This window comes from Aythya fuligula, chromosome 11 (assembly GCF_009819795.1).
Source record: "Aythya fuligula isolate bAytFul2 chromosome 11, bAytFul2.pri, whole genome shotgun sequence".
Classification (NCBI taxonomy): domain Eukaryota; kingdom Metazoa; phylum Chordata; class Aves; order Anseriformes; family Anatidae; genus Aythya; species Aythya fuligula.
The window spans coordinates 16,004,390-16,029,498 of NC_045569.1; the positions used below are offsets into that span (position 1 = coordinate 16,004,390).

Genomic DNA, 25,109 nt, shown 5'->3' on the forward strand with positions numbered 1-25,109 from the left:
TTGCATGATGCACCGAGCTGATGGTTGCTTTCCCATCCATCTTCCCTTGCAATGGGGAGGTATTTAGCTACAGGTTATCAGTGTCTGCTTTGCATGCTGCCACCCCAGAGTACGCTACATGTCCTTGTGGCACAGAAGAAGCACTCCTGACGTCACCAGTTACAAATTTATTCCCCTGACCATCACAATACATTGCTTTTAAAAAAAAAAAAAAAAAAAAAAAAAAAAAAAAAAAAAGGAAAGCCTGGTCAGCGTGATCTCCCCTCTGCAAACAAAAACCCAAGTTCTTCACCTGCCTGTCCCACTTTTCAGTCTTCTCCTTTTTCCTCTTGATAGTAAATACCCCATTTGCAGTTTTCTCATAATCCACTCAAGCACAAAAAGGTTTTGCCTGGTTTTTATTCCGCGGTGTGACATTTTCTTCATGCTTGAAATGTTTGGCATGCCATTAAAGGTTGCAAAATCATTTTGTGGTGGTCCAGCATGCAAAAAGAAAGGTGTTTTTTGGTTTGTTTGTTTTGTTTTGTTTTTTAGTGTTGATTAAGCAAAATAGCAGCCACATCTTCAAGATTTCTCCTCCTTTTACTGTCTGTGAATTATAAGTCACTTAAAGGCTCTTTTGAGGAAAACACTTCACAGTGTATTTGCTACAGATAAGTAAAGTGATTGAAAGAAAATCAGAGCAAAGATGGAGAAGCTGTCTTTCACCCTGCAGATTAGAGGGATGATGTGCACGTAAGAGTAGGTAGGATGAGAGCGTCTTTTCTGTGTATTTTTTTTCCTGCTTTTGTTCAAAGCTTATTTAGATCATATCTAGCATTAATGGTTCAAGAGCTGCTGACTAGTACCTTGAAGTGTTTTCTCTACTGAAGAACAGAGATGCTAACTGATATGCTGTAGGATGCACGCTAAAGATGCTAACTGATACACTGTAGGATGCATACTGAAAGTGCTAAGAGGAAAAAAACCTAAATCAACTTCACCTTGCCCTTTAGGCCTTTAAGATGGTGTTTTTCTTGAAACAGATGGAGTTGCTATGCATGCATATTTGTTTGCAATATTGGCAGCTCTCAAATCCTCTTTGTATGGCATGTAGGAGAGTGGAGTCCCTGGTACATCACTAAAGCAGGTATGGGGCTGTTCAAGGGAGCTGTATGGTTGTGCACAAGGGAATTGTACGGTTGTGCACACTGTGCTGGAAAGAGGCAGGGAAGTAAAATCCCAGCGCCAACATCCTGCCATCACCATTAAGCAGGAATCTAAGCACGTGCTTAAGAGATTTGCTCAATTAGGAAACAAAATACTTGTGAAGTTATAGCTCTGAAGTTCAGTTTTCTAAACTTGGGAAAAGTTTGTAAGTGGTAGAGAGGCATAAAAAAAAAGAAAAGGTGGGCAAGTGAGTCCATAGAAAAAGGAATTGTTTCCAGGTGAAAACTAAGATGAACAAAAAAACGGAAGGTTACAAATTACAGATGTTAACATTTTTACTGGGTAACATAATGCTCCCGGTTTGCTACAGAAAGTCAGTAGTGGGACAGGAATAAAAATACATGACTAAGAATAGTAAGAGCAGATTTCTTCTACGAACCAAAAGTGAAGTGTATTTGATTTTTTCCACATGGAAATAATTCCACTCAGGCATTTATAATGAAGTGCTAATTCTCTATCTCTCACTATTTCCAGTATGTGTGTTCATAATTGTGAAAATATGTACACAGCGTGATAGGTGCAGCATCTGTACTGCCCTGCCCTGCACTTGTACTCCACTGTTAACAGTTTAAATAAAAGGTGTATTAAAATAGTATTGTTTTAAAATCATCTTTCCCCAGAAAATAACATCTATATGCCTTCAGTACCTGGCTTTGAAAAAGCTTAACCTGTCTGATATTTGTCCTTGCTAACATCCCACTTGTATCTGACATTCAAAACTAGAGGCAGGGAAAATGCACAAAGCTCCTCACGCATGTGAACCTTATTTTCTTAAGCTATCAAACTAAAAACACCACCAGATGGAAGAAAATATTTTTAAGAGATCATCAGAGCATTGCAATAGGCAAGGACGCAGACTCTTACACCTTCCTGTTTTAGTCTTTATTACAGTGTACCTCCCTCCCCATTAATGCTGACAGCTTGCAAGTGTGACAAGGACATTTGCTGCTACTTCTGGGTGCACAAGAGAAAAAGGACAGAGGAAACAGGACAGTGCAGGCAGGACACAAGTGAATGAGAAAAATGCTGTCACCATGTTTTTCTTACAAGATGCATCATCCCAAGCTTTTTTTAGTTTGTGAGAGCAGGCAGTCAAAGAGCTTGAGTATGTGTTGTTTTTTTCCTCTGGTATAGAAATGAAATCATACTTTTCATCGGCATTTTCAGGTTTAGAGGTTTTAGGTGTTGGAAATACGGTTGAGTGATGTGAGGAGAAAAGCTAAAATTCACTTTCAGTGAGGCTTGCCCTGTGCACAAAGGGATTAGTGTGAGTTGTGTTACACAAGTGCTAGGATAAACGTGGTGGGTCAGGAAAGTCACATGTAGGCTTCCTGGATTATTTTTCTTGTAGACTTTATTGTTGCTCTGGTACAAAAAAAAATAATAATAATAGAAAAAAAACAACCACAATACACTGATAGACATTGTGTGTACCTGAGAATATTGGCATGTGTGGGAATTGTTGCTTATAGTGTTATACTGGGAGAGATCTTAAGTCTTTGTCCATGTACTCTTCTCCTTCTAGTCTATGAACATACCCCTTGAAAAGGGCTTTATTTTGAACATCCTCAAAAGCATCCTGTAATATATCTCTTTATAGATGTTCTTGTGTGCCTGACAATTTCCATATTCTACCCTGGACAATTTGCTCCCAGTTTCCAGAGCAAATATTGTGGTTTTAGCCTCATCCTCATCACTCCTTCCTTTTGTCACACCTTTCTTCATTGAGACATTGCTTCCATGTTATGCTAATGGTGTCCAGAAAGCTGCGTGGTGAAATGTGCCTAAGGGAACGTTTGCTTACAAGTTGTCTTGTGTATCTGATAATAAGCTGTTTGTTTTTCCCCCTCGTGCATATGAAAACTTGTATTACCTTTCTAGTGTGCTTTTAAGCTGAATTTCTACTTCTCCCTTCCACATGCATGCTCTCCCTGCCCCCCCTGCTCCCTCTCTCACCAAATCAGTTGTGGAAGTTAAATCCATAATAAGAACTGAATCGTTCCTACTGCACAATATGTATTTTAAAAATATTTTAAAAGTTAATTTTAGTCACAGAATGATTTTCATGAGGAATTATGCATCATTGCACATTGTGCTTGTGATTTTATACAACATAATTACACCTTCTATTGACAGTTTTCCTCTGCATTAATGGTAATTATGTCATTTAATGAAATTACAGTAATTGCATTAAAAAAAATCTATAATCTGGTGCAAATTAAAAGGATATATCGACTGGAATTCTTACTATCGTATTTTTTTTTGTAAAGTTTGCATGATAGCCACAAGACATTGACAGGATCAGGCAAATGATGGGAAACCAGCCACCATCGCACCTCCAGCGTGACTGGCAGCTCTCGCTGCTGGTGTGCTTCAGGGTCCCTGCACACAAACCCATGCCAGCATCCCTCATTTTTACTGGCAGCGTGTCCCCCTGCATCAGGTTCAGGTCTCTGCAAAGCAAGGCTGCTGCCAGGGTGGGTACAGGTGGGAGCAGTTTTTCAGGCTCTGCCCTAGCTGGCAGCCAGACAACGAACGCAGCACGGGCAGTATTTATTTTATTTTGCAGTGACATTGCAGGGGGGCTGATAATTCTTTTAAGATGGATTAGTACCAGGAGGAAGACATGATGATGCAACTTAATGTAGTCAAAATGTGGAGTTTCTGATCAAAATGCCTGTAGTTATTGAATACTGGGCAGCAGGGAAAATGATAAGTGTGGGATTATTTTGGAGCTGCTTGGGCTTCTCAAAAAGCCAGCTGATGGAAAAGCAGAAAAGCCCTGGGGTTTCTGGATACTCAGCAGAGGTGCTGGGAGTTGTGGATACAGCAGCAAACCCAAACTTAAGCTTTTGAGCTCCTTGCTGCAGAGGTGGGATTTTGGCACCCTTCTCTGGTTCAGAGTTCCAAAGCTTTTTGTAAATCCTGAAAGAGCTGGAGAACGCCCACTTTTTTTGTTGCTGGGCTCTTGGAACATGGGAACTGGAAGTTGTGAGGAGTCATGGGGTGAACTGGGTGAAGCTGCCCTTTGCCGGTTTGCTTCAGTCCTAATCTAGGACAGCAGGGAGAGAGAGTTGAGCCCATGAACTGTGCAGCCCATGAACTTCTGGGCATCTCTCCTTATTACAGGATTTAATATGCAGCCACTTAAGCTTGTGATATGAGAGCTGGATCTGAGCCCAGCTGAACTCATCTCATAGAGGAGACACCAACTATTTCACTAGACGTGAATAATTTTTAATCCCTGTTGAGCTGGGCTATATTTATACTGACGATTTAAAGACAAAAGGCCATTACCTTGTTGACAATGTCCTCTAAAATCACTAATTACACATCAGTAAGAGGGAAATGTCGTCGTGTCGTCCCCCCGCCCTGGAAAGATGTTTAACTCAAAATCTAAGCCTTCTGGCCTTAACATGGAAAAAGTCTTTCATTCTGCATGTGGACAAGCATCTTCTTCATGTTTTGCCTAGACTTTTCTAAGCAAAGCAAAATGTTCCAGCCCTGTTTGTACTGAATGTAATTCAACACTGGCCATGACAAAAAAAATGCTGGTAAAACATCCAGTTTAACTCGTGTTGTTTTGAAACACAGTGGTATTTTATTTATTTAATCTTTTATTTATTTATTTATTTATTTATTTATTTTTTGGTGGGAAGGGAGTTTTAGATCAATAAAAGGAAGTGTTTGGGGCAAAAGTTTTACAGGGAACATGTGAAATCTATGGAGAAATGAAAACAATGAAATCTGAACAATTTAGGATAGATACCAAGTCGCCAATCATCTCTTGGACCTCTGGCCAACCAAACAGAAGGATAGAAGATAAGTTTCAGTGAAACTTTACTTCTGAATTACCAGTAGATGGTAACATTTCTCCTACAGGGAGAGGGAGGAAGATGCTCTCTCACATGAGCTCCTGTATTTCTTCTTATTTGCCCTGTGAATTTTGAACAAGCAGTTCTCTGATACAAAGCACAATCCACCCCACCATTACTACATGTGTAACTGATGAGAAGGGTATAGTCTTTATTTCTCCTTTTTTTATCCTCATAGCTGAAGATGAAATATAAATCATTGTTCCCAAACTAGTTGGGAACAGCATTAAAGTAATGGTAGATTAAAATGCCTCCACATTAAAAAGCTAAATAAAATGAATAGATGTATTCCTAAAGAGAGAAGAATGAGTATTCTTCAAACACTGAATAGGGAACTTGGAAAAAGAAAAAGCTTAAAAAAAAAAAAAAGAAAAAAAAGTATTAATGCAAAAGAGATGGTCCTCACTTCCGCTTTACTGTAGAGCTTTTGCTGAGGGCTTTTCTCAGCCCATTTGTAGCTTATGCTTTGCTGCAGTTTTAAAGAAGCAATTGGAAAAGAGATGAATGCCGTCCCTTTTTAAATAGGAAAGCTGAGAAATAGCACTCTGATGAAAAAATAATAATAAAAAAATCATATTTAAGACTAGAGCTAGCACTGGAAGAGCAGTCAGAGGCAGTGTTTTGAGAATTTGGTCTAGTAACTAGTTCTTCAGTGTCCCTAACATTTCCTCTGCTCTTTGCCTCTGTAAATCCCTGGCAAAGTCACATCTTTAAAAATTATTGTCTTGAACTCCCGTGAAAAGGCTGGATCAGAGGTATGTTTTTATTTCAAGCTATTATATCCCTGTAAAAGCATTTTTCTAATGACAGAGGAAACGTTTACATCCTGCTTCCTCCACGTTGCTCATGCCACTGCCTGTGAAAATTCAACATTGTGCATGCAAAGCCGTTCTGAGCACGTTACCTGACACATGCAAGTAACTGCTTGGATGAGAAACAGGCTTCTCTGGGCAACTAAAGGAGATGGTTTTGCCCTTCTCCCAGCAATTTTACATTTCCAGTATTATTCTTTTGTGGTTGAGGGGAATATGATTTAAGCTTGAGACTCTGGGCTTTGCTTTGCTGCAGCAGTTAAAATTCCTGGAATAGCAACAGTAATATTGATGATGCTGAGAGACACACAGCAAAGTAAACACATGTTATTTCCAGCTCTTTAAAAAATGCAAGAACAAACAAGGACAAAGTTAATAGGGAAATAACCACTTAGAAGCTTGACAACACTATAAACAAAGCTGAAAAAAACAAAGTTTGAAGCATTGGAGCCAGAGTGAGATAGAGCATAGCAGCGACTGATACCCCGATCCTTTTTTTCACTCTAAAAAGACTAGGTGGTCTTATGTTTCTAGCTCAGAGTTCAAGGATTTGCTTTTTACCAGTGAAACATTCCAGAACAAAACAAAAACAACAACAGTTTTGCATCTGAGGAATAATAGTTTTTTTCCTCTGGGCCTGCTTAACAAGGCATGCTGTAAAGTGAGTCCCTTGCTTTTGGGGTTGAGGAGCTTCGATAGCAATGCCTTCTGTGCTGAGCATGCATCACATAGGAGCAATTCACTCAGCCCGGGTAATGAGACCCCCAAGCCCCTGTCTCTCACTCTTTTTGTAATTGCATTGCATTGTTTTTACTTGATGAATAAAGCCTTTGCATATGTCAGTTGCATGTGCTAGACGTTACAGAGTGTTCAGGTAAAAGCCCAATTCTGCCAGAAGAAGAGCATTTGTATGGTTGGTCAGCAGGAATGCAGACTGTTTGAAGGCATCCAATAAAGAATTAAGGTAATGAGTAAGAAATTCAGCTTTGTTATGGGGTGTACAGATATATCCTTAAGAGGCACATAGAAGGTGCCTGTATTAACATATAAATATCTAGCTATCTGTCTAGACCTGGATTAGAAGTGTATATATATATACAAACATATATATAGTGTATCTATGTAAAAGTGTGTATATACATATATAGTTTTAATCTGTTTGGCTAATGGCAGCTCACAAAGCCAACCCCAAATGAGCAAACATTTTTGTTTAAGAAAAAAAAAAAAAAAAAAGAGAGGCAAAATGGCCCTTTATAGCTAAAACCTGAACTAAATGCATCTGAAAACAATTCTGACTGGCTTTCTGCTCGAGTTGTGACCTGTTGGAGAACTCTGCTCAGCGCTTGCGTTTCCAGCTAATTTGATATTGCCTTTTTTGTGGCTGAAGCTTTGTCATTTGTTTCTAAGCTGTCATTTTTATTAGTCTCCCTGGCTGATCTTTTTGGGCTCTCGTCAGGTGGTGTATGTTCTCCATTGTCTGCCTGGTCTTGGCAAGCTGTAGGTCCTTTTATTGCCATATGACGTGGGCGTGCTTGCAGCAGTAGCCTGTAATTATACCCACCACAGGTGACAGTTACAAGAGAGCTTTGGTAATAATTTTAGCAGCCTGATCTGATGTTTATGAAGAGAGAACCCTCTTTGTGGTCTGGCTGGAGTTTGCTATATTGTATTGTACTTTAGCTGTTTGATTTATGAAGCCCTTTCTTTTTTAATATATAACGTCTTGTGTCTTTTAAAGTTTTTTTTTGTGTCTTTTGAAGTTTTGTTAGATTTTTGTTGCTCTTATATTGTTTTGTACATTTAGTATGTATTTTTGTATGTCTTGTATTTATTTTGCTTTGTCTGGCAGGGTAAAATTTTACTCTTGCTTGTTATTAGTTTTATTTGTATATTCAGCATTGCTGAACTCCTGTTTTCAACTTCACATCAGCAGATACATTGTGTTCTCCTGCTTAGGAGTCTAGTCTTTACTCTTTTTTTTTTTTTTTTTTGTCTTTAAAACAAAAACAAAAACACTATTTTATAAAGATCAGATTTGCTATCCACAAAGGTGTCATGGGCTCTGTTATTCCCAACAGATTTGCAAAACTTTCATGTCCAAAGTTGTTTTTTTTTTTTTTTTTTTTTTGTCCTGATTCTTATTGCTGTCTTACAAATCTCCCACCCAATGTTAAGAATTTGCTGCAAAAGAGCTGCCAAAGTCTAAAATACACAATGCCTAAAAATTGGCTTTTTTTTTTTTTTTATTTTTTTCCTGTTTTAGATTCTTTAGAGGAACTTCCAAATTTGTGAGAAAGCAGTAAATTTTAATTCCTATCAAGTAATTAATAGGTTAACAAACAACAGGAATTTGTTATCATTTGCCAATTTATTTGGTCCTAAAGAGATGATATTGCATATCAGGATCCCATCACTTATTTTCCCAATTTATCTGTTGCCTTTCCTGAAAGCTCACTTTATTTAAATGAAAGTGAGATTAGTATTTCAAGTTTACTGAGGACTATATCTGTGCAAGAGTCACATTAAACAGGACTGAGAGAGACAGAGAAACTACTTGCTCACTGCTACTGGAGATAACAGAATTTCAGATGGTTTTGTGTAAAATTCCCGGAGTTTGGTAGGGATGTGCACTATGAAAACTGCACAAGGAAAAAGTATCCAGTTCAGTCCAAGCATGTATTGTTCTTGTTTCTTGTCAGAAAATTATAGGAGAAAAAAAAAAAAAAGTAGGAAGTCCTATTAGGAAGTGAAATCTTCATTAGATGTAAAAATTCTTTTTCTTTCTTAATGTGCCGCCCCCTCCAAGAACCTAGGTGTACTGATTTTCCTTCGGTCCAGATCTGCTTGGTTTTGTTTCATTCACATTACTTTGAGCTGGCATCTCTTAGAAAGTATTTTAAAACACCTAGTTTTACAGAAAGATTTTAGGCATTGACAATTATCTCCTCTGTTATCAGTGGAGCAACCCTATCAATATTTTGTGTTTTTTCTTCATCTTTTTCTTCAAAAAAAGACAAATCCTTTATTTATAAGATGTTAACTTAAAACAGTGCATTCTCTGGAAATAGGCAATTCTTATTCTTTTGAAGTGATGGAATAAGTAGAGACATATCTGTAGGTGGTTTAAGTCACTGCAAGTCCATTTATTTCAGGAAACCTATATTATTTAACATTGGTTAAAAATTTCTATCCTCTGTGGAGTAAATCCTGCTTGAATACGACTAGCAGGTTTTCAGAAGAGGAAGAAAAATCCTGTAGGTGGCGATGGCCTCTCATGAATGAGCCAGCTCTGACTTTCATGCTTTTGTCAGATTTTTCTGGCAGGTTTTCTTTTTCTTGCTTGAACTATTTTATTTTTAATTTAATTCACCAGTTCTCTCAGCGCTAATCTAACACTAGTTGCAGAAATGTTGACAACTGGAAGAAATTTCATATTTGAAGGTAACACAACATTTTGGCTTTTATGATGGAGACAGATGCACCTTGAGGGGTTTCTCTTAAAGCATTCTACTACTCTTTTTTTTTTTTTTTTTTTTCTTTTAAATGAGAAAGAGTTGGATCCTTTGCAAGATCTGAAATAAAAGAGGATTAGTATAGAAACTACAGAGCAAAGACTTATTTTTATTTTTTATTTTTATTTTTTTTTTTAAAGAAGCCTGTTCTTTGTTTTACTTTCCTGCACTAGCAACTAATAATTGATTTGACTCAGAGGTTAGTCTTAAGCATCTGGGAAGTTCTCGGGTGTTGGATATAAGGTTGTTTAAGGATAGCAGTAGTAATAAAAGTACCCCACAACAGAATAATTCTTCTATTTTTTAGCGTTCACTGGGGAATAAAGCTGGAGCACTAGTCTAACTGAAAAATCCCAGAAATCTGATTTTAAAAGTCTGTTCTATTGATTGTTAATAAATTTGACTGCTGCCACAGTAAAGGATTACACTGGCACCAGTAGCATCCCTGAGATTTGATCTCTTTCTCCACTGCTTCATTAAAATTAACTATATTAGTCTTAATTGTCAACCTACATTTTATTCAAGTTTAGCTTGGTTTCAGGTGCTTTTTTGTTTAAAAGCCAGCACTGTGATATTGAGAAGTGTTAATAAATATGTAAGACGTAGTGTTTTGTACTTGTCTAATTTGTTGATTTATTTGAGCCTTAACTTTACCCATGGAAAGCTAGCACGTTTAATGAGAGATGAGTGTGGTATGTGAGCAGAAGTGTCCACAAAAAATACATATATAAAAATAACAAAGCAGCCTTCATGTGCTCTGCTAGTTGAGATTCAGAACTTTCTACTTGCTTTTTGAGAGAAGTTGCTGTCTTCTGTACTTTCCTTCAGCTTTCATCTTTTAATGGAATAGAGGAGCTGCACAGCTTTGTATCAGAGCCAATTGTCAACTTTCATTAGATGCAGTCTATTGTTTGTTCAGATTAGAAATAACTGCATTACACTTTGACTTTGAAGGCTCATTTGTTTTTAAATATACTAGGTATATGTGACCTTTTTGTCATTTTTGATGCACTTGGTTTGACAAATTTGAGATACACATTTAAAGAGCAGCAACAAATATTTGCAAAGCAAGTACTTCACAAAAGCCACTTTTTGTATTTCTAGAAAAGTAAAACAAAATCCTGAAGCAAAATATTAGTAGATTCATATAAAGTGTTGTTAGCTAGCATTGTACCCCAAATACATCACGTGGGGGTGGGGGGAAATGCTTAGTGAGACTGCAGTGCTCATTATTTAGCAGTGGGTGGGAATCCAGCTAGCTGGTCTTAAAATCCCATTATGAATTGTCCATGTGAGTGTTTAGACATGGCCTCTGTCAGAACATAATGGCAAGGAAGTCTAATTCCATTAAAAAAATACACTGAGCAACTTTTCTTACAATGTTTAGAATATTAAATGAGAAATATATAATTGATACAGTAATATTAGCATTTTTTTTTCAGAGAACATGTCCATCAGGAATTAGATGGTGACTTATTCTAGCAGTTAAGAAAACTCCCCCAGATACTTTCTTGTGCACATTTGGGAAAATTATTTGCAATGATGTATTTCAATTTCCTTAATAAACTAGACCTGTCTTCCTAATTCCCTTTCCCTCACGTCCCTCCATAGGGGTTAAGAAATAAAGTATTTTGAAATTATTATCAGATAATGTTTCTATGAATAACAAACTAATCTATGCCTTTTAAAAATAGATTTATATTCCAAAACTGGGAAGTAAACAGTGTTGACAGAAAGGAAATATGAGATTATTAAAAATGAAGATATTTTGCAGAGCTACTCTGTTTTTTTTGTTTTTTTTTTTTTTTTCCTTTTTTTTTTCTTTTCCTGGGAAGTCATAGCTCTGTAACAGCATGCACTGCAATGGCTTTCCTGCTATTTTAAAATTTGTGTGAATACTGGTACGGTTAGTGGTCTGTTAGTGCCTAACGCACACTGTCTTATACACCGATACCTATAGTAGCACATACGGAGTGACTATGAGATCAAATGCTCTGGTTAAAAAGCCTTAGGGAAGCATTATGTGTCTGAGGTCTGATCTATTGTCTGGGAGGTCGGAGAGTGTTAATGCACTCTGCAAAGATTAGACTCCCTCTCTAATTGCTCCAACACTTCCTTAAAGGATTTAAACAGTCGGGAAAGGTGATGCTCCATGTCAATTTTTGTCTTCTGACAGCCGTTGAAGTTTATCTGTCTTTCCACGGAGACCACTAGATCACATAAACCAAGCAGTATCAAAAGCTTAAACCCTGAATTAGGACTGAGACCTACAAATGCAACTATTTACAACTTTGTTATTTCAGCTTTTGAATACTTTTAACATTAGGGTCGGGATTGATTTTACAGGCATACTTTTTCATTTGGTGGTGGGAACTTCCTAAGTCCCATGAAAAGTTTAACTTCCTGAGTTTGTTGAAAATCCACTCTTTTAATTCCAAAGCAGATCAGGCTAGCTGTATTTCTTACAGCATGGTCGATGCTTCCTCACTCTATCTCTATGGCACCAAGCCGGCGCATGGAACTGCCACTGTAATGCTGCTTGTTTATATGATGTACAGCGCTATAATCTGAGCTACTGTGAGACACTCATTGCTATTTATCCAAAACTTTTCCTTTCCCAAACAAAATCTAAGAAGGGTTCTGATTTCCCTTGGTCTGTAGAGCCCAAGTCACATATAAAATAAATAAATAACAAGTAAAGCAGTAAAGCTCCTGCAGAAAAGCTTTTCTGCCCCTTAACCAGCATGTCCACAGTGACAAGACCCCAATACTTGTTTTACAAAGCAGAATATAAATTTGTCCGATGGATCAAAGCTACTTAAAAGAGGCAGTTTATAGTTCTTATTATTCTGCAATCTAGTTATTTGAAAATTAGCTGGAAGCACCAGGTAGTTTTGTTGCTGGTTAAAGGACTGATCTATTGCAGTGGTTTATGTTCTCTTGCTTAGAGAACCACTTTATGAGTTAGGGATGGAAAAGGGTGAATGTTACTAGGGAAGGAGAAACATGGTTCAACACTGAGAGAACTTGGAGCATTTAATATTTCTGCAGCAGGGCCATGGTATCCTGATGTTCACAGTAGGGTAACACTGTTGTAACAAGAGGGGAATTTGACCCATCTTTTAAAAAATGTCCATTCCTGTTTCACAGACAGATGTGAGTGCGTCCCATTTTACCGCAGCTCACATAACACCACAGGACCTGCCAAACAGAAAACCACCCAGTAGGGTGTTTTTTTTTTTCTTTTTTTTTTTTTTTCTTCTCTTTCTTTTTGGTGGATTGGAGGCTTTAGAATTTGACAGTGTCAGTGGTTTTCTAGTTTTGTAGCATCTAAATATGTTGATATATATAATCCATTTCACACACAAAAATGTATAAATATGACCTATATAAATATATATTTTTAATGCATCTTTTCTAGACTCTGAGCAGATGACTAATACAGCTGTTCAAAGGAGAAAATGATTTTATTTTTTTTTTTAAAAAAAAGCCCTCTTGGCTCTGAATCGGAAATTGAGGAGCAGAATTCATCAAGTGTATTCTGATCGTTCTCACATGGGTAGTTCCTCCTTCCTTTTCTGCATAGCATGTTCCTTTGCACTGTTGCTATATTACATGAAATGTTTCATCTGTATATAAAAATTAAAAATTCAAACAAAAATCTGGCCCACAAGAAGAACAGGCCCTTTGGGCATATGGTTCATTATGCATATTCGTTTAATTACTAAAACACTTGGGATGTCTCTACTGCCCTTGCTTGCAACTTGTAAAGTTGGATCTGTTCTGTAGCACAGAATATGTTGAACAGGCATGTGTCATAAAGGACTTGAGTTTTTTCTTATTTAAAACTCTATATAATGTTCTTGGCTGGATTGTTAGAATTTACTGAATATTAGTTCAATCCACTGCATCAAAACAACAGTTCAGAATCTCTTTTCCCTTAACACCTTCTCTAACCCCAAAAAGGCAGGTTTTACAGTGGTTAGTTCATAGCTGTGTTTACTATCAAAGTAACACAAGACTAAGGCTTTAGATTTCAGGCACATTCCCACAAAGCACCTAAAGTCACACGTTGAAGCTGTATAACTTTTATTAGCTAAGAAGGGATTGCTGTGATAGTGTGACTTTAATTGATTTTCAGGGCAAACAGGTGGTGATGGTTTAGGCATCCCCTGGTCTCCTGCCATTCCTAATTTGAAGCTGCACATATAATAGCTTTATTAAAATAAACAATCTTCTGGCTTTAGTTTTACCTGAACAGCTGCCTGAAATTGCAAGAGTCTTGCAACTTTTTTTTTTCCTTTATTGTTCTGTGTTTTGGAAAGCAAGATGCTATAGGTCTGTTAGTGGAAAATCTCTATTACATGGTGATGTTGTCAATACTTAGGATATTTTTTTTGGATCTTTGCAGTTGTTGCTACCTTACAATAGCAACATATTTAGGATATAGTACAGTGAGTATAGCAGTCATCTTCATGCATTTGTTCTGTAATGCAACAATTTTGTCTCTCAGCGGATTATGAACCTGCTAAAATTATTTAAGTGCATTGAATCACTCTGACTGTTCTGAGCATTCATTGTGCGCTTGTGAGATATGGGGAAGACTGGGATTCGATTATGATTTTTGCTCTACTTTTGATTGTGGAGAATTGGTTTTGGGTAGATGAAGGGTACTTCTGGGCTCTGGCACAGGGTGGCTGATGGAAGCTGTGGTGGGGAACCCTGTATGCACACGAGAATTGTCTGAAATCCTTTGCCTGAAAGGATGCCATCTTGCTGCATTGCTTCATAGATGTTTTTAGATTTCTGTTTTTCTACTATGGGCTTAGTGGGATTTTTAATTTTTTTTGAATATTTTTGGTAACTACTTAACACCCCCCAAAACCAAACAAAAACAAACAAGTAAAAAACACAACAAAGAAACCCAAACCAATGCTTTGCTCCTTCTGCTCTGTTTTAGTCTGGAAGCATTGCTAAGACTGGAGGCTTTGGAGAAACACATGCCAGACAGTTATGAAACATTTCTGAGTACAAGTACCTCTATATGTGGGTATACTGCAACCTATTTTTTTTTTTTTTCCGTGCCATATCTGGAGATTGCCAGGGAACAAATGTGTGATTCTCCTGCCACTGTATTCTGAATTAAGTCTAATTAAATATGCTTGCTTTATTAAGAGTCTTTTTTGCTTTACTCGTTCATATCTATGAACATGAAGGAGGAAAGTCATTAAAGTAATTTAAGCATATTGCTTAAATGTCCCATTTGCTACCAATTGTAACCCAATGTTGATTGTCCAAAGTTAAAGAACACTTCCACCAAATACTCTTTCCATTTACTGTATAGTTACGTCATCATCTGACCCTTACTGCTAGTGTTTCTCACAATGTTAACAAATATGTCTCCAAACTAAGTGGACATTTATCAGCTTAGCTAATGATAATTTTTTTCATGACCCTTTTAAGGTGTTCACCTTATCCAGAATAAATAAAATTAACCTACATTTTTTCCTCCTTTTAAATAGCACGGATATTTTTTCTGACACTTACTGGAAGAATTATTTACTATAGGATCAGGCTTTTAACTTGCATAGTGCCTGTCTTCCCTAAAAATAGATCATAACTTCTTCTGTATGAGAGCAATTCTGAAACTATGACCCTACTGATAAACATAACCAAAATATTAGCGATAAAAATGACCATTTAATTTAGCTACAATATAAAGCAACATATTTTTGTTTGGAATGCCTTCCTCCCCTTTGTTGTAAGATCTTCCTCCATTGCCTTTGTCTGTCATAGTTACCCCTTTAGAAATAACATGCAGATTTATTCCCCTGATCCACTCCCAGTGGATTACCCCGAAAGATAGAAAACTGTTGCAATTTTTCTTCCCTTAATTTTTAAGCTTTATTGCTTGAGGGTCTTTAACTGTATTTTACTTGGCTCAGGAAATGTAAAATACATTAGATAAAAACATAAGGGAAAAATTAGACCAGTCAGCATGCTAGCAAACAGCTATTTCTTCAGTGTCTGCAGTCTGAAAAGATGTGAAGTCTTTTATTGTAAAACCGTTGTGCATATATAAATATAGAACCCCAAAACTACTGGTGTTGTAGTTGCTTTTGTTTTGATTAACTTATTTTGAGGTTAGGGATAAAAGAGGAAGTGCAGCCACAAGAAAACTGTATGGAGGCATCCTAATAGACTTGTGGTGGGCTGCTCTGCTTTGGGGTTTAAATGTGTATGTCCTAAAGGAAAAAGTTGATACCCTATTCCAGATAAAACTTTTTGTGTTGAATATTGTTTGTGGTAACATTTGACAGGTAGTCTTCAAATATCTGCAATGCAATATATAAATTTTAATTTACATATAAACTTAAGAGGTGTGATGCATTCATTGAAATAAACTTGAACCAGGCAGCTCTTCCCTGACCCCTCATTAAAGAAAAATCTCTAAGGATCTTGTTTTTAATTTCCTGGGCTGGCTAATCTCATTAATGTAATGAAAATAATCAAAATAAAGGAACCCCCCTTTTTTTTTTTTTTTTGGTGGGGGGGGATAGGGTTTTTGTTTCTTGTTTAGTTCTTGTTCTGTAATGTTATCCAGTATCCAAGTGTGGACGTTCTGTAAGTGTTTGCAGTCAGGTACCCTTAAATGTAGCACCACAGCCTTCCTTGATTGAGTTGCCAAAAGCAGCGTCCCAAGAGGATGGTGGAGAACAGATCGTAATATTGTCAACTCTTCTGATTTCACTGCGACTTTTTGCAGAATAACATGCTTTTCTTAGAGCTCCATTTCTTAGAGTCCTGTGATTGCACATGAATCACAGCTTTCATTTAAAACACAAATGAGTTTCTACTTCCTTGCAGCAGCAAAAAAAAATGAGATCCCCCTGAAGAGTCTAAACCAGACAGTGATAAAAATGGCCCTAACACATACTGACTTAAACAGTATGAGATTTCTTGTGTGTTCTTAAGGGATTTTTTTTTGCTGGTTTGTTGATTTTCATGTCTTATTTTGTTATGAGTAAGGAGTATTATTTTTTTTAATGTTCAAACTGCCATTAAAATTGTGACCCTGGTGAGTGTAGTTCCAATCCTGCCTCCTTACTTCGAAGTCATTGCTCATTTTCTTTCTTGCACCACCACATGCAACATAAATTGTCAAGCACAGATCAGACACCTCCTGTTTCTCTCCCCTGATAACCTCATCCACTGCCACTTTCTCAGAATGCTGCAGCTGGGACAAGTAGAGCTGGGATGTGTGGCTGTGGCAGCAGGACAAGCCTTTGTAGCTGTCTTGCTTGGCTTGATTTACACAGACTACTGAGATGGGCAAACGTGACCATGCAGTTTTTGTTACCTAAGGTGATATATGCAAAATAGAGTGAGATCCACATGGTAGCAAATTGTGCTATGTAAGCAACCCCCTTACTCCTAATCCTCAGTTCTATTCCGTGACGTACATCTAATGCCCAGACTGAGCTATACTGAGGCACAGCTTGGTGTTCTGTTTTGGATTTGGAGTGTTTAGGTGGATTTTTTTTTTCCTCTTTCTTTTTAAATTCCAGTAGTGTTTGCCCTTGCAACAGAACACTTATGTAGAAGAGCTAAACTTTTTCCTGTCTTATATCCATGAAATTAGCAGGTTGTACACAGATGGTATGTATGGAAAAATGCAGGGATAATTCATAGCATGGCATAAATATTTAAGACCTTCCATTCCCTCAGGTCATTTTTAATTTTGGTCATCCCCACTCAATACAACATACACACCATACCGTTCTTGAGATGTTCTGTGTTCTCTTCCTGGATGCACAAAGCAGACTGAATCCAGAGGTTTCTTCTGACAGTGCTGGTCTGTTTAAGTATAATTTCTCTTCCTGCCACATTCTTTGTTACTGCATTGCAATGAGGGAGTGACTTTGCTCATCGCTGACCCCTCCTCGAGCTCCAGCTTGGTGCCTGGAGTTTAGGTAGCTCTCAGCTGAGCATGGCACAGTGATGAAGCATCCCATGGATATGGGAAGGAGGAATGCTGGAGTGCATCTCTTTGGAAGAAGGTCTACTATAAGAAGAAATTATTTGGAAGGGGGACATTACTGGAAAATGCATTCTTTATAACTGTCTCAACTTTTATTTGCTCTGCCTTGTAGTGGAGCTATTTTAAACTAATTGTTTGCAGCCTCTGTTGCAGGCTTTATTTATTTATTTATTTTAAATATATCTTCCTCATCAAATACACAAGCCATCCCAGAACTGCAAAGACTGCTACTGTGTTCACATGGGCCCACATGATATACTCTGGTTTCTGTTAGCCTGATCGCAGCACCATGTTAGTGCATCTATATTGCCTGTTATCTGAAGGCGATGCTTCTGTGTAAGCAGGTACATACACATGCATGAGTTTCCTGTTTTAAGTGGGTGTGTCCACTATTCCTCTGACTCTTTTACTCTCCCTTTCTAAGGACAGGAATAAATATCTGTCAAAAATAATTTGTTGTCAACAAGCTTATTGCCTCCAAGGGATTTAAATGCCCTTTTGGAGAGCCAGTGTCTTACACTATTGGCTAATGTCCTGTATTTTGTTTGGGGCAGAAGGACAGAAGGCTTCAAAAAGAATAAAAAAAAAAATGCTAGAGAGTTTGTTCCTGAATACCGAGCTGCAGAAACTTCTCTTCTTTTTAAACAGTCAATTTTTGCATACATGGTAACTTGAGACTACATAACCTCAAAATAAGTTAGAAACATGCAGTTCCTCTCCCCTGCAAATGGAGGGGAACATCAAATCAAAATCAGTGTTTTGGGTTAGTTCAAAACAGATAACTTTGAGTAGTATTAGCTTGTTTTTTTCTCCTGACTTCATGAGTTGTGTAGACCGTGTTTATAAATTGCAAGGAAACTTTTGACAAAGCTGTTAGTCATTTAGACTTCGGTCAAATTGTGTGTGGTTTTGAAACCTGAAGTTTCAAATAATATTTTTCACAGCTCCACTGATGAGGCATTTCATTAGCATTGGAGCCTATGTTGGCTGAGAAAATAACCTTTTACCATAGGTTCCATCATGCATGCATTTAATCTCCTTTCACTTTTATTTTTTCCATCTGATGGAATGTATCCCTCTCTTCCCCATCACTGTTGTTTTCCAAGAGTTATTCTGTTATACAACATAGCACATAGCATCTTTTACTTCTCTAGAAAGACTTACCAGGCCAATGAAAGCTTTTTTTTTTTTTTTTTTTTTTTTTTTTTAAATTCTAAGTCATTTGGGAAAATTACTGTGCAGAAAAATTGCCCAGAAAGTCCCATCTAATGCTAGGCTTCTAAACATCTTAAAACTGTTCTATCCCATGACTGTGGGTTTGCTGGTGACAAATGTTTTATGGGCATACTTTAGTGGACACCCGTCTAAAATCTGTTCTTAATAGTCAGATCCTAAATTAGAACCAGAGGGGCAGAAAAAACAGATTTGAAACGTGTTTCTAAGGGTTTGTTTTTACTTTCAGTTGAGACTGCCTTCTCTCATCTTTTGTACTGCTGTCAAAAGGGCCACTCTCATGGTTGTTCAAACTCCATGCTTCTTGACAGGAACAGTTGGACCCCTCTTCAATGATTTTCAGATGAAACGGCTTCCAAACCTCCAGAGCTTTAACTTGTAGTTATTAGGCCCTTTGAAATAGCAACACATTAATCAGCTGAAATCAAGTGGTCCTTTCTCCAAGGCTGTTCTGTTGCTGTTCTCTTCTAGGTAGAACTATAGTCTAAATATTAGTTTCAATAGTTCTTTTTCTTCCTCCAGATATGTCTATCCCATTTCTGCTTCTATTTTGATCATTGTTTTGTAATGCTGTGAATTAAATTGCTCAGTTCTATAATGGGCTTTTATACTCTCAAATTGCATTAAGAGATGTAATGCAGAAAGCTAGTTTTCGCTTGCTTGACTTTTATTTTAGAAACTGGTTACTGTCCTTTTAACTTTTCTCATGCACAGTATGAAGCCCAGCAAAAAAGGTGTCAATGATGTAATGGATTATGTCTGACAGAATTTGGTCTAATGATGAAGTGAAACATGAAAAAATAAAGTATGGTTTGTTAAAAAACAGATCATTTGAAATTGGGGTGCTCTTGGATTCTGTCCCTGGCTACTGTGATCATGAGCAAGTGATCTGAACCTGTTAGTGATTTCCTTTACCAGCCTCTGTATTAGGCAAAAGACAGACTAGTGACTACAAGAAATTGGGAATATACTGAAGCTTGTAGTAGTTATTATATGTTAGCAGTGGAGCCATTCTCAAGTTTTGATAAAAGATGTCATTAGAAAATAATTTGAGGAGGATAATGCGGGAGCTTCTCCCAAACATAAGGTATCACTGGGGAGAAAATAAAAACATGCATAACAGAAAGCCCATTTGGGGAGTAGGTGTCTATACCACAGGCTTTTTGGTTTTGTTGTTGGTGCCCGGGTGCTGCATGAGAGCTGAAAAAAATAGGTCATGGGCTTATATGGGAACTGCTTTGATGGCTGATGCTGCAGAACTAGTGAAAAGACTGTTAGAATGCAGAAATATTTCTATTCAGTTTATAAACACCCTCTGAACTTTTATGATGTACTGTATGTTCACAGCAATCGTTTCCCATACCTCGGAGGCTAAATAATTTCTGAATAGCTAAATCAATTTGTCTTGTATCTGTGTTGTGTCACAGTAATGAAAGCTCCTCTGCTGCGATGGTAGCAGTAAAGCAACTCTTCTTAAGTAGATGTGGGAGCTCTATCAAAGTGTTGCTGTCTGAGCTATAACTCAGCAGCTGATTAACCAGTCAGCATTAGAAAGGAAGCGACAGGATGCCTCAGCTATCAGTTGAGACTACACTGGGATTTTGTAATTAGATTTTAAGTTTTATTTAAGGTCTGAAACTTAATAATACACAAAATATACTGTTGGATCTAAAATCACCAAGGTCTTGATTTTGTATCTTGCCTAAATGACCTGTGATTACAAGGTTGTATTATACTTGCAACTGAGCGGAGCGATGTTCATATAGGATGATGACAGATGCACTAAAATTGGTTCAAGTCCTGCAACTGAATGAATGAAGAGAGGTTCTTCAAGAGCTTCATTGACTTCTGTAGGACTTTGCATAGCTGACTGCCAGTGGAGTCTTTTTGCTGCGTTAAGATGAGACTGAGTTCACATATAACCCAGGGACATTATGTACATGCAACCTTCTCCAACAGGCTGAAATTGATTTTTTGAATTCATATCTAGCAATGTGAATTTATATAAAGGAGTTTGCATAAGAATCAGGTGTGTATCTGTGTATGCATCTATTTTTATCTATTAATATATATACCCTAGATTGTTGTATGTATAGATATTTGCAATAACATATCCTCATTCTTTAGAATAATGCTTGAGGTGGGATGGCAGCTGGTATCACCTTCACTTTGTCTTACAAAGCAAACAAAGATTCATTCATTCAGGAGAGTTGGAATAGCTTCAGAAGAATTTGTTTGGGTTAAAACTTTTTATTTATGGAACTTTTTCTTTTTAGCTTGAGATACCACAATTTTTGAAGCCTCCTGTAAGAGAGATCAAGTATCATGCCTTCTTGCCAGCGTTCTTGTGTTTTGGTTGCCTTGCTTATGTATGAAATTTGACTGTTGGAATCATTATCACTTCTAATATTTTAGTATGTTGAAAAGCATGATCAAAAAGAAATCAAAACCTAATCCTCTTCTAAGTTCCTAAGCTGCAAATCAATAGTATGGGGATATGTTTTTTGGATGTCAGCCCATTTTATGAACGCATATATCTCAAAGATTGTTTTACTGGCCTACAAATGCCTTGAACAGGATGACAGTCTAATTCCTTGCACAGCAACAGCTAACATAAAATCAGGTTTGCTCTAGAAAATGCTACTGTTATTTGGGCAGGGCTACATATACAGTCATTGTTTCTTGGTTTATGTTTGGCCCTGGTAGATATTAACTGGCCAATTGTCTGATGTCAGGCAAGCCTTTTTGTTTAAAAGTTACAACAGCTGTTGTTTTTTAGGTGTATGAATTCTAACCCCACTGAATGCAGTGGGAAGTAGTGTTTTGGTACACTGTGGCTAGACTTTTTGGTCCATAACACAATATATGTTGCCATAAATATCCCATTCTAAAAAAGCCAGACTTGCCTTCATATATAGTGTCTGACAGACCAAGGATTAATGGAAATAGAGATTTAACTTTCTAATCACACAGAGTTTTCCTCTCATTGCAGTTCGAGATGCATTAACTGAAGGATCTGACTCATTTTCACTTACCTGTATTATTCTATTTTTTTTTTTCTGATAATTTTAGGTATTCCTTTGGGGAAAGAAAAATATGATAAGTGTATTTGTGTCTAGTTTTTAAAGGAGATTGTTTAAAATAGCTTAAAGTTACTACAGGCATTAGGTCGCTCTTCTGAAAACACTATGTGAGAGTAGAAAAGGAAATGGGATCACAACATGCATTTTATGGCTGTTCTGGATATAGTTTATTAACTTTGTTTTTCCAACCACTCCAAGTTTGGAGTCTATTCAGGTATCAATGGTACTTGTAAGATGGGATTGCAGTTTGGCTTGATATCATATTTTTGAAAAATACTAAGTGCTTTTTCAATTACCCATCATATTGGTTACATGTTTTGCTGATCCAAATTGCGGAACAGAACTTCAAAATTTTGTTTCTGCTATTGCAATCAGTGGATTTTGTCAGATACCACTCTGAAGATACAAACTCGTACCCTTTCTAGGTAATGAGACCCCATGAAACCACTGAAATCAAAATATGCTTTACTGGAAAATGGCAAATGTATGGGAATGGAGAATAGGATTGCTGGATCCCTTCCCAAAATAATGCATCACATGCAACCTAGAGCCTTGCCTCCTGGAATGTGATGGTCTTTCCTCTGTGTTGCTATGCCAAGAACACAGGTGGATTAATTGTGAAAATGAATTTGCTAAGCATCCCTCATTGAGCAACTAGAGAGGTGGATGGCTCCTGTTACACAAGAAGAAACTCCTCTAGCCTGTGAAAGACGGGCTGGCAATTAGGGTTTGATGAAGTGCAGCAGGTCTATTATGCTCTAGCATTAATGACAAAGACCGTTCAGGCTTGAGGAAGTCCCAGGAAGGAGTGAATAATGCCTTTGGACCAAACTTACGTTATGGCCTTCACCAAAAACAGGGAGGGAGAAGCTAACAAATAGCAGCCTAATGGATTCAAACAGAATAGAAAGAGAGTACACTTTGCAAGCAGATTTTCTTTGCCAAAATGAGAATATGAATGAGGTTAAGAGAGATTCAAGGATGAATGCACATCAGGATAATGACTGAAAGGCCTTCTTGTACGTCTTTCTACTTACATACTTGTATGCTCCCTTCTATTGCTTTATTTCTCCCAGGTATTTGTGGTCACCGTGTGGAGCGTGGAACTGTACATGGTGCCCCTGGCTCTGCTTGTGCTCTTTGCATACAACTTCTCCCTCGTCAAAACAGGGAAGGTCAACAACACCCAAGATGCCCAGGCAAGTAAAATTGCAGTAACGTTTCTGGCAGACCCCGCTTGAATTTGCCCTTGAGCAAGTTGTCATACATTTTAATGGTATCAAGCTAGTTGTGTAGCTAAACATTTTTATTTCAAAGTTACTGAAAAGAAACCTCCACCCTCTCATTTTTTCTGATTCAATTCAGGCAATAAACCATTCAGTGTAGTAGGGGGAAGAAGACAAGAGTGTGTAGGAGGAGGGGGATTTCACTTAAAAATGTTTGCAGTGATTTTGTAACTAAGTTGAATTAAGAAAGACTTACAAAATGACAAGACCCCCAGATCCATGCCCCCACTGCTCTTACACTTTGCATCACTCTGATGATTCATGATTCACAGAAGAGGAAAGTCAATACAGGCTGAAAGTGAAGTTAGTTGTATTTTAAACCTTGTTGGATTATCTGAGACTTCAAGAAGAAAAACTTACTCCTCCTACCTGTCCCCCAATTTTAAATGATGTTTTCTTTTTCCTTTTTTTTTTTTTTTTTTTTTAAGTTAACCTTCAGTTCTTTAACTTGACCTAGGAGAAAAAAAAAAAAAAAAAAAAAAAAAAAAAAAAAAAGATTATAACACACATATATTTACATGCTGCAAATTACAGCTGTTGAGATATGAGACTGTTGTTGCCCACTGTCTTTACATAACAAAAGTAATTATAGTTAAAGGAGAGGATAAATTAAATTCAGGGATTTCCATAATGTTCCATTTTAGAATGTGTAACAAGTACAAGAACAAAATATAAGCTGAACTAAATATTCTAATTTCTGATAAAAATATGATTGACATTTGTACCCCTGAAGCCTACCTTTACACAAATCGATTTCACGGATTTTAAATAGACAAATACTATCCTAGGATTAAAAAAGGTCAATTGCTATTGTATTAGCAACAAAAGTTGCTTCTAGTTCAGTTTTGATCAGTCCCCATATGGAAAGATTGTTGGAACACAGGGCTAGTGTGTTCCATATAGGGACCAGGATGTAGACTTGATTTGAAGATAAATGGTAAAAGAAGTGCTTTTCTTCAATTCCATCTAAGTCCAGAATAACATAGAAAGATATTGTGTGTCTCCAGTGACTACTTTATTTCATCAAGAAAATGAGAACTTCCCATGTGGGAGAATCCCAGCCAAACTTTTATTTTATTTTATTTTATTTTATTTTATTTTATTTTATTTTATTTTATTTTATTTTATTTTATTTTATTTTATTTTATTTTATTTTATTTTATTTTATTTTATTTTTTATACAAAAGGCAATATAAAATAATGCTAGGTTACCCAGGAAAAAATACATGAACACTACCTCTCAGCACCTACTATTCTTCCTATGGTGAATTTGTTGCATATTCAAATGAGTTGTCTCACATAAGTCAGCAAGATTGAGGAGCATATCATTGGGATAGATGCTACAAAAAGCTTGTGTCTGAAAATGCAAGTTAATTGTAGCAGTACTGAAGAAAGGTCCAGCAAAAGGATTGCCCTTTTTCTGTCACACACATCCTGCAAGGAATGAGATACTGTGGAATTCAGGGGTGTATTTTGCATAAGCAAAATCACACATCTGCCTAAGTGCTTTGTAGGATTGGGATCATATGGAACAAGTAGTCAAAGTGCCTTTAATATTACCTGATTTCTTTTTTATGTGTGCCTGTGATTCTAACCATCTGTAGGTCAAAAATAGACAATCAGGTGCTACTTCTAGTCACATCTGTCCTGCAGATGACAAAAGGTTTTCTTCAAAATACCAATGTTTTTTTGCACATTCATTTATTTATTTTTTGCTTCTTCAGATCTTGGCACTACTTTTGTTTTCTGTTTGCCAGCATGCACATTTTATGTATATAGAAGAAAGAAAACAAGAGTTTTTGGAAAAGAGGACATCATATTCTCTCCCTGATTTCTGTGCTATAAAACGGGGATAACAGTATTAACCTTGTAGGCATGATCCAATTGCCAGGAGGCTAAAGTCATGAATATTGGTAAAAATGCTTTATGATTTACAGATGGGAGCTTCTATAGAAATGTAAACCATGATCACTGTTAATTCAACTACTCTGGGTATTGGAGAGAGCCAAGGAGTAAGTCTGGATATCTGAGTTCTTGGTATCTTGTGTGTACTAGATG

At 37.1% G+C, this 25,109-nt stretch overlaps 1 protein-coding gene across 1 annotated transcript in view; it reads left to right on the forward strand.

The window, feature by feature from the left end:
• The window catches only part of MCTP2 (multiple C2 and transmembrane domain containing 2), a 104,048-nt gene that overhangs the window by 58,513 nt on the left and 20,426 nt on the right, over window positions 1-25,109 (forward strand). Inside the window, exon 17 of the mRNA XM_032194522.1 lies at window positions 22,842-22,964. Within this exon, the coding sequence (XP_032050413.1) occupies window positions 22,842-22,964 (123 nt within the window). The remainder of the gene's footprint in view (window positions 1-22,841; window positions 22,965-25,109) is intronic.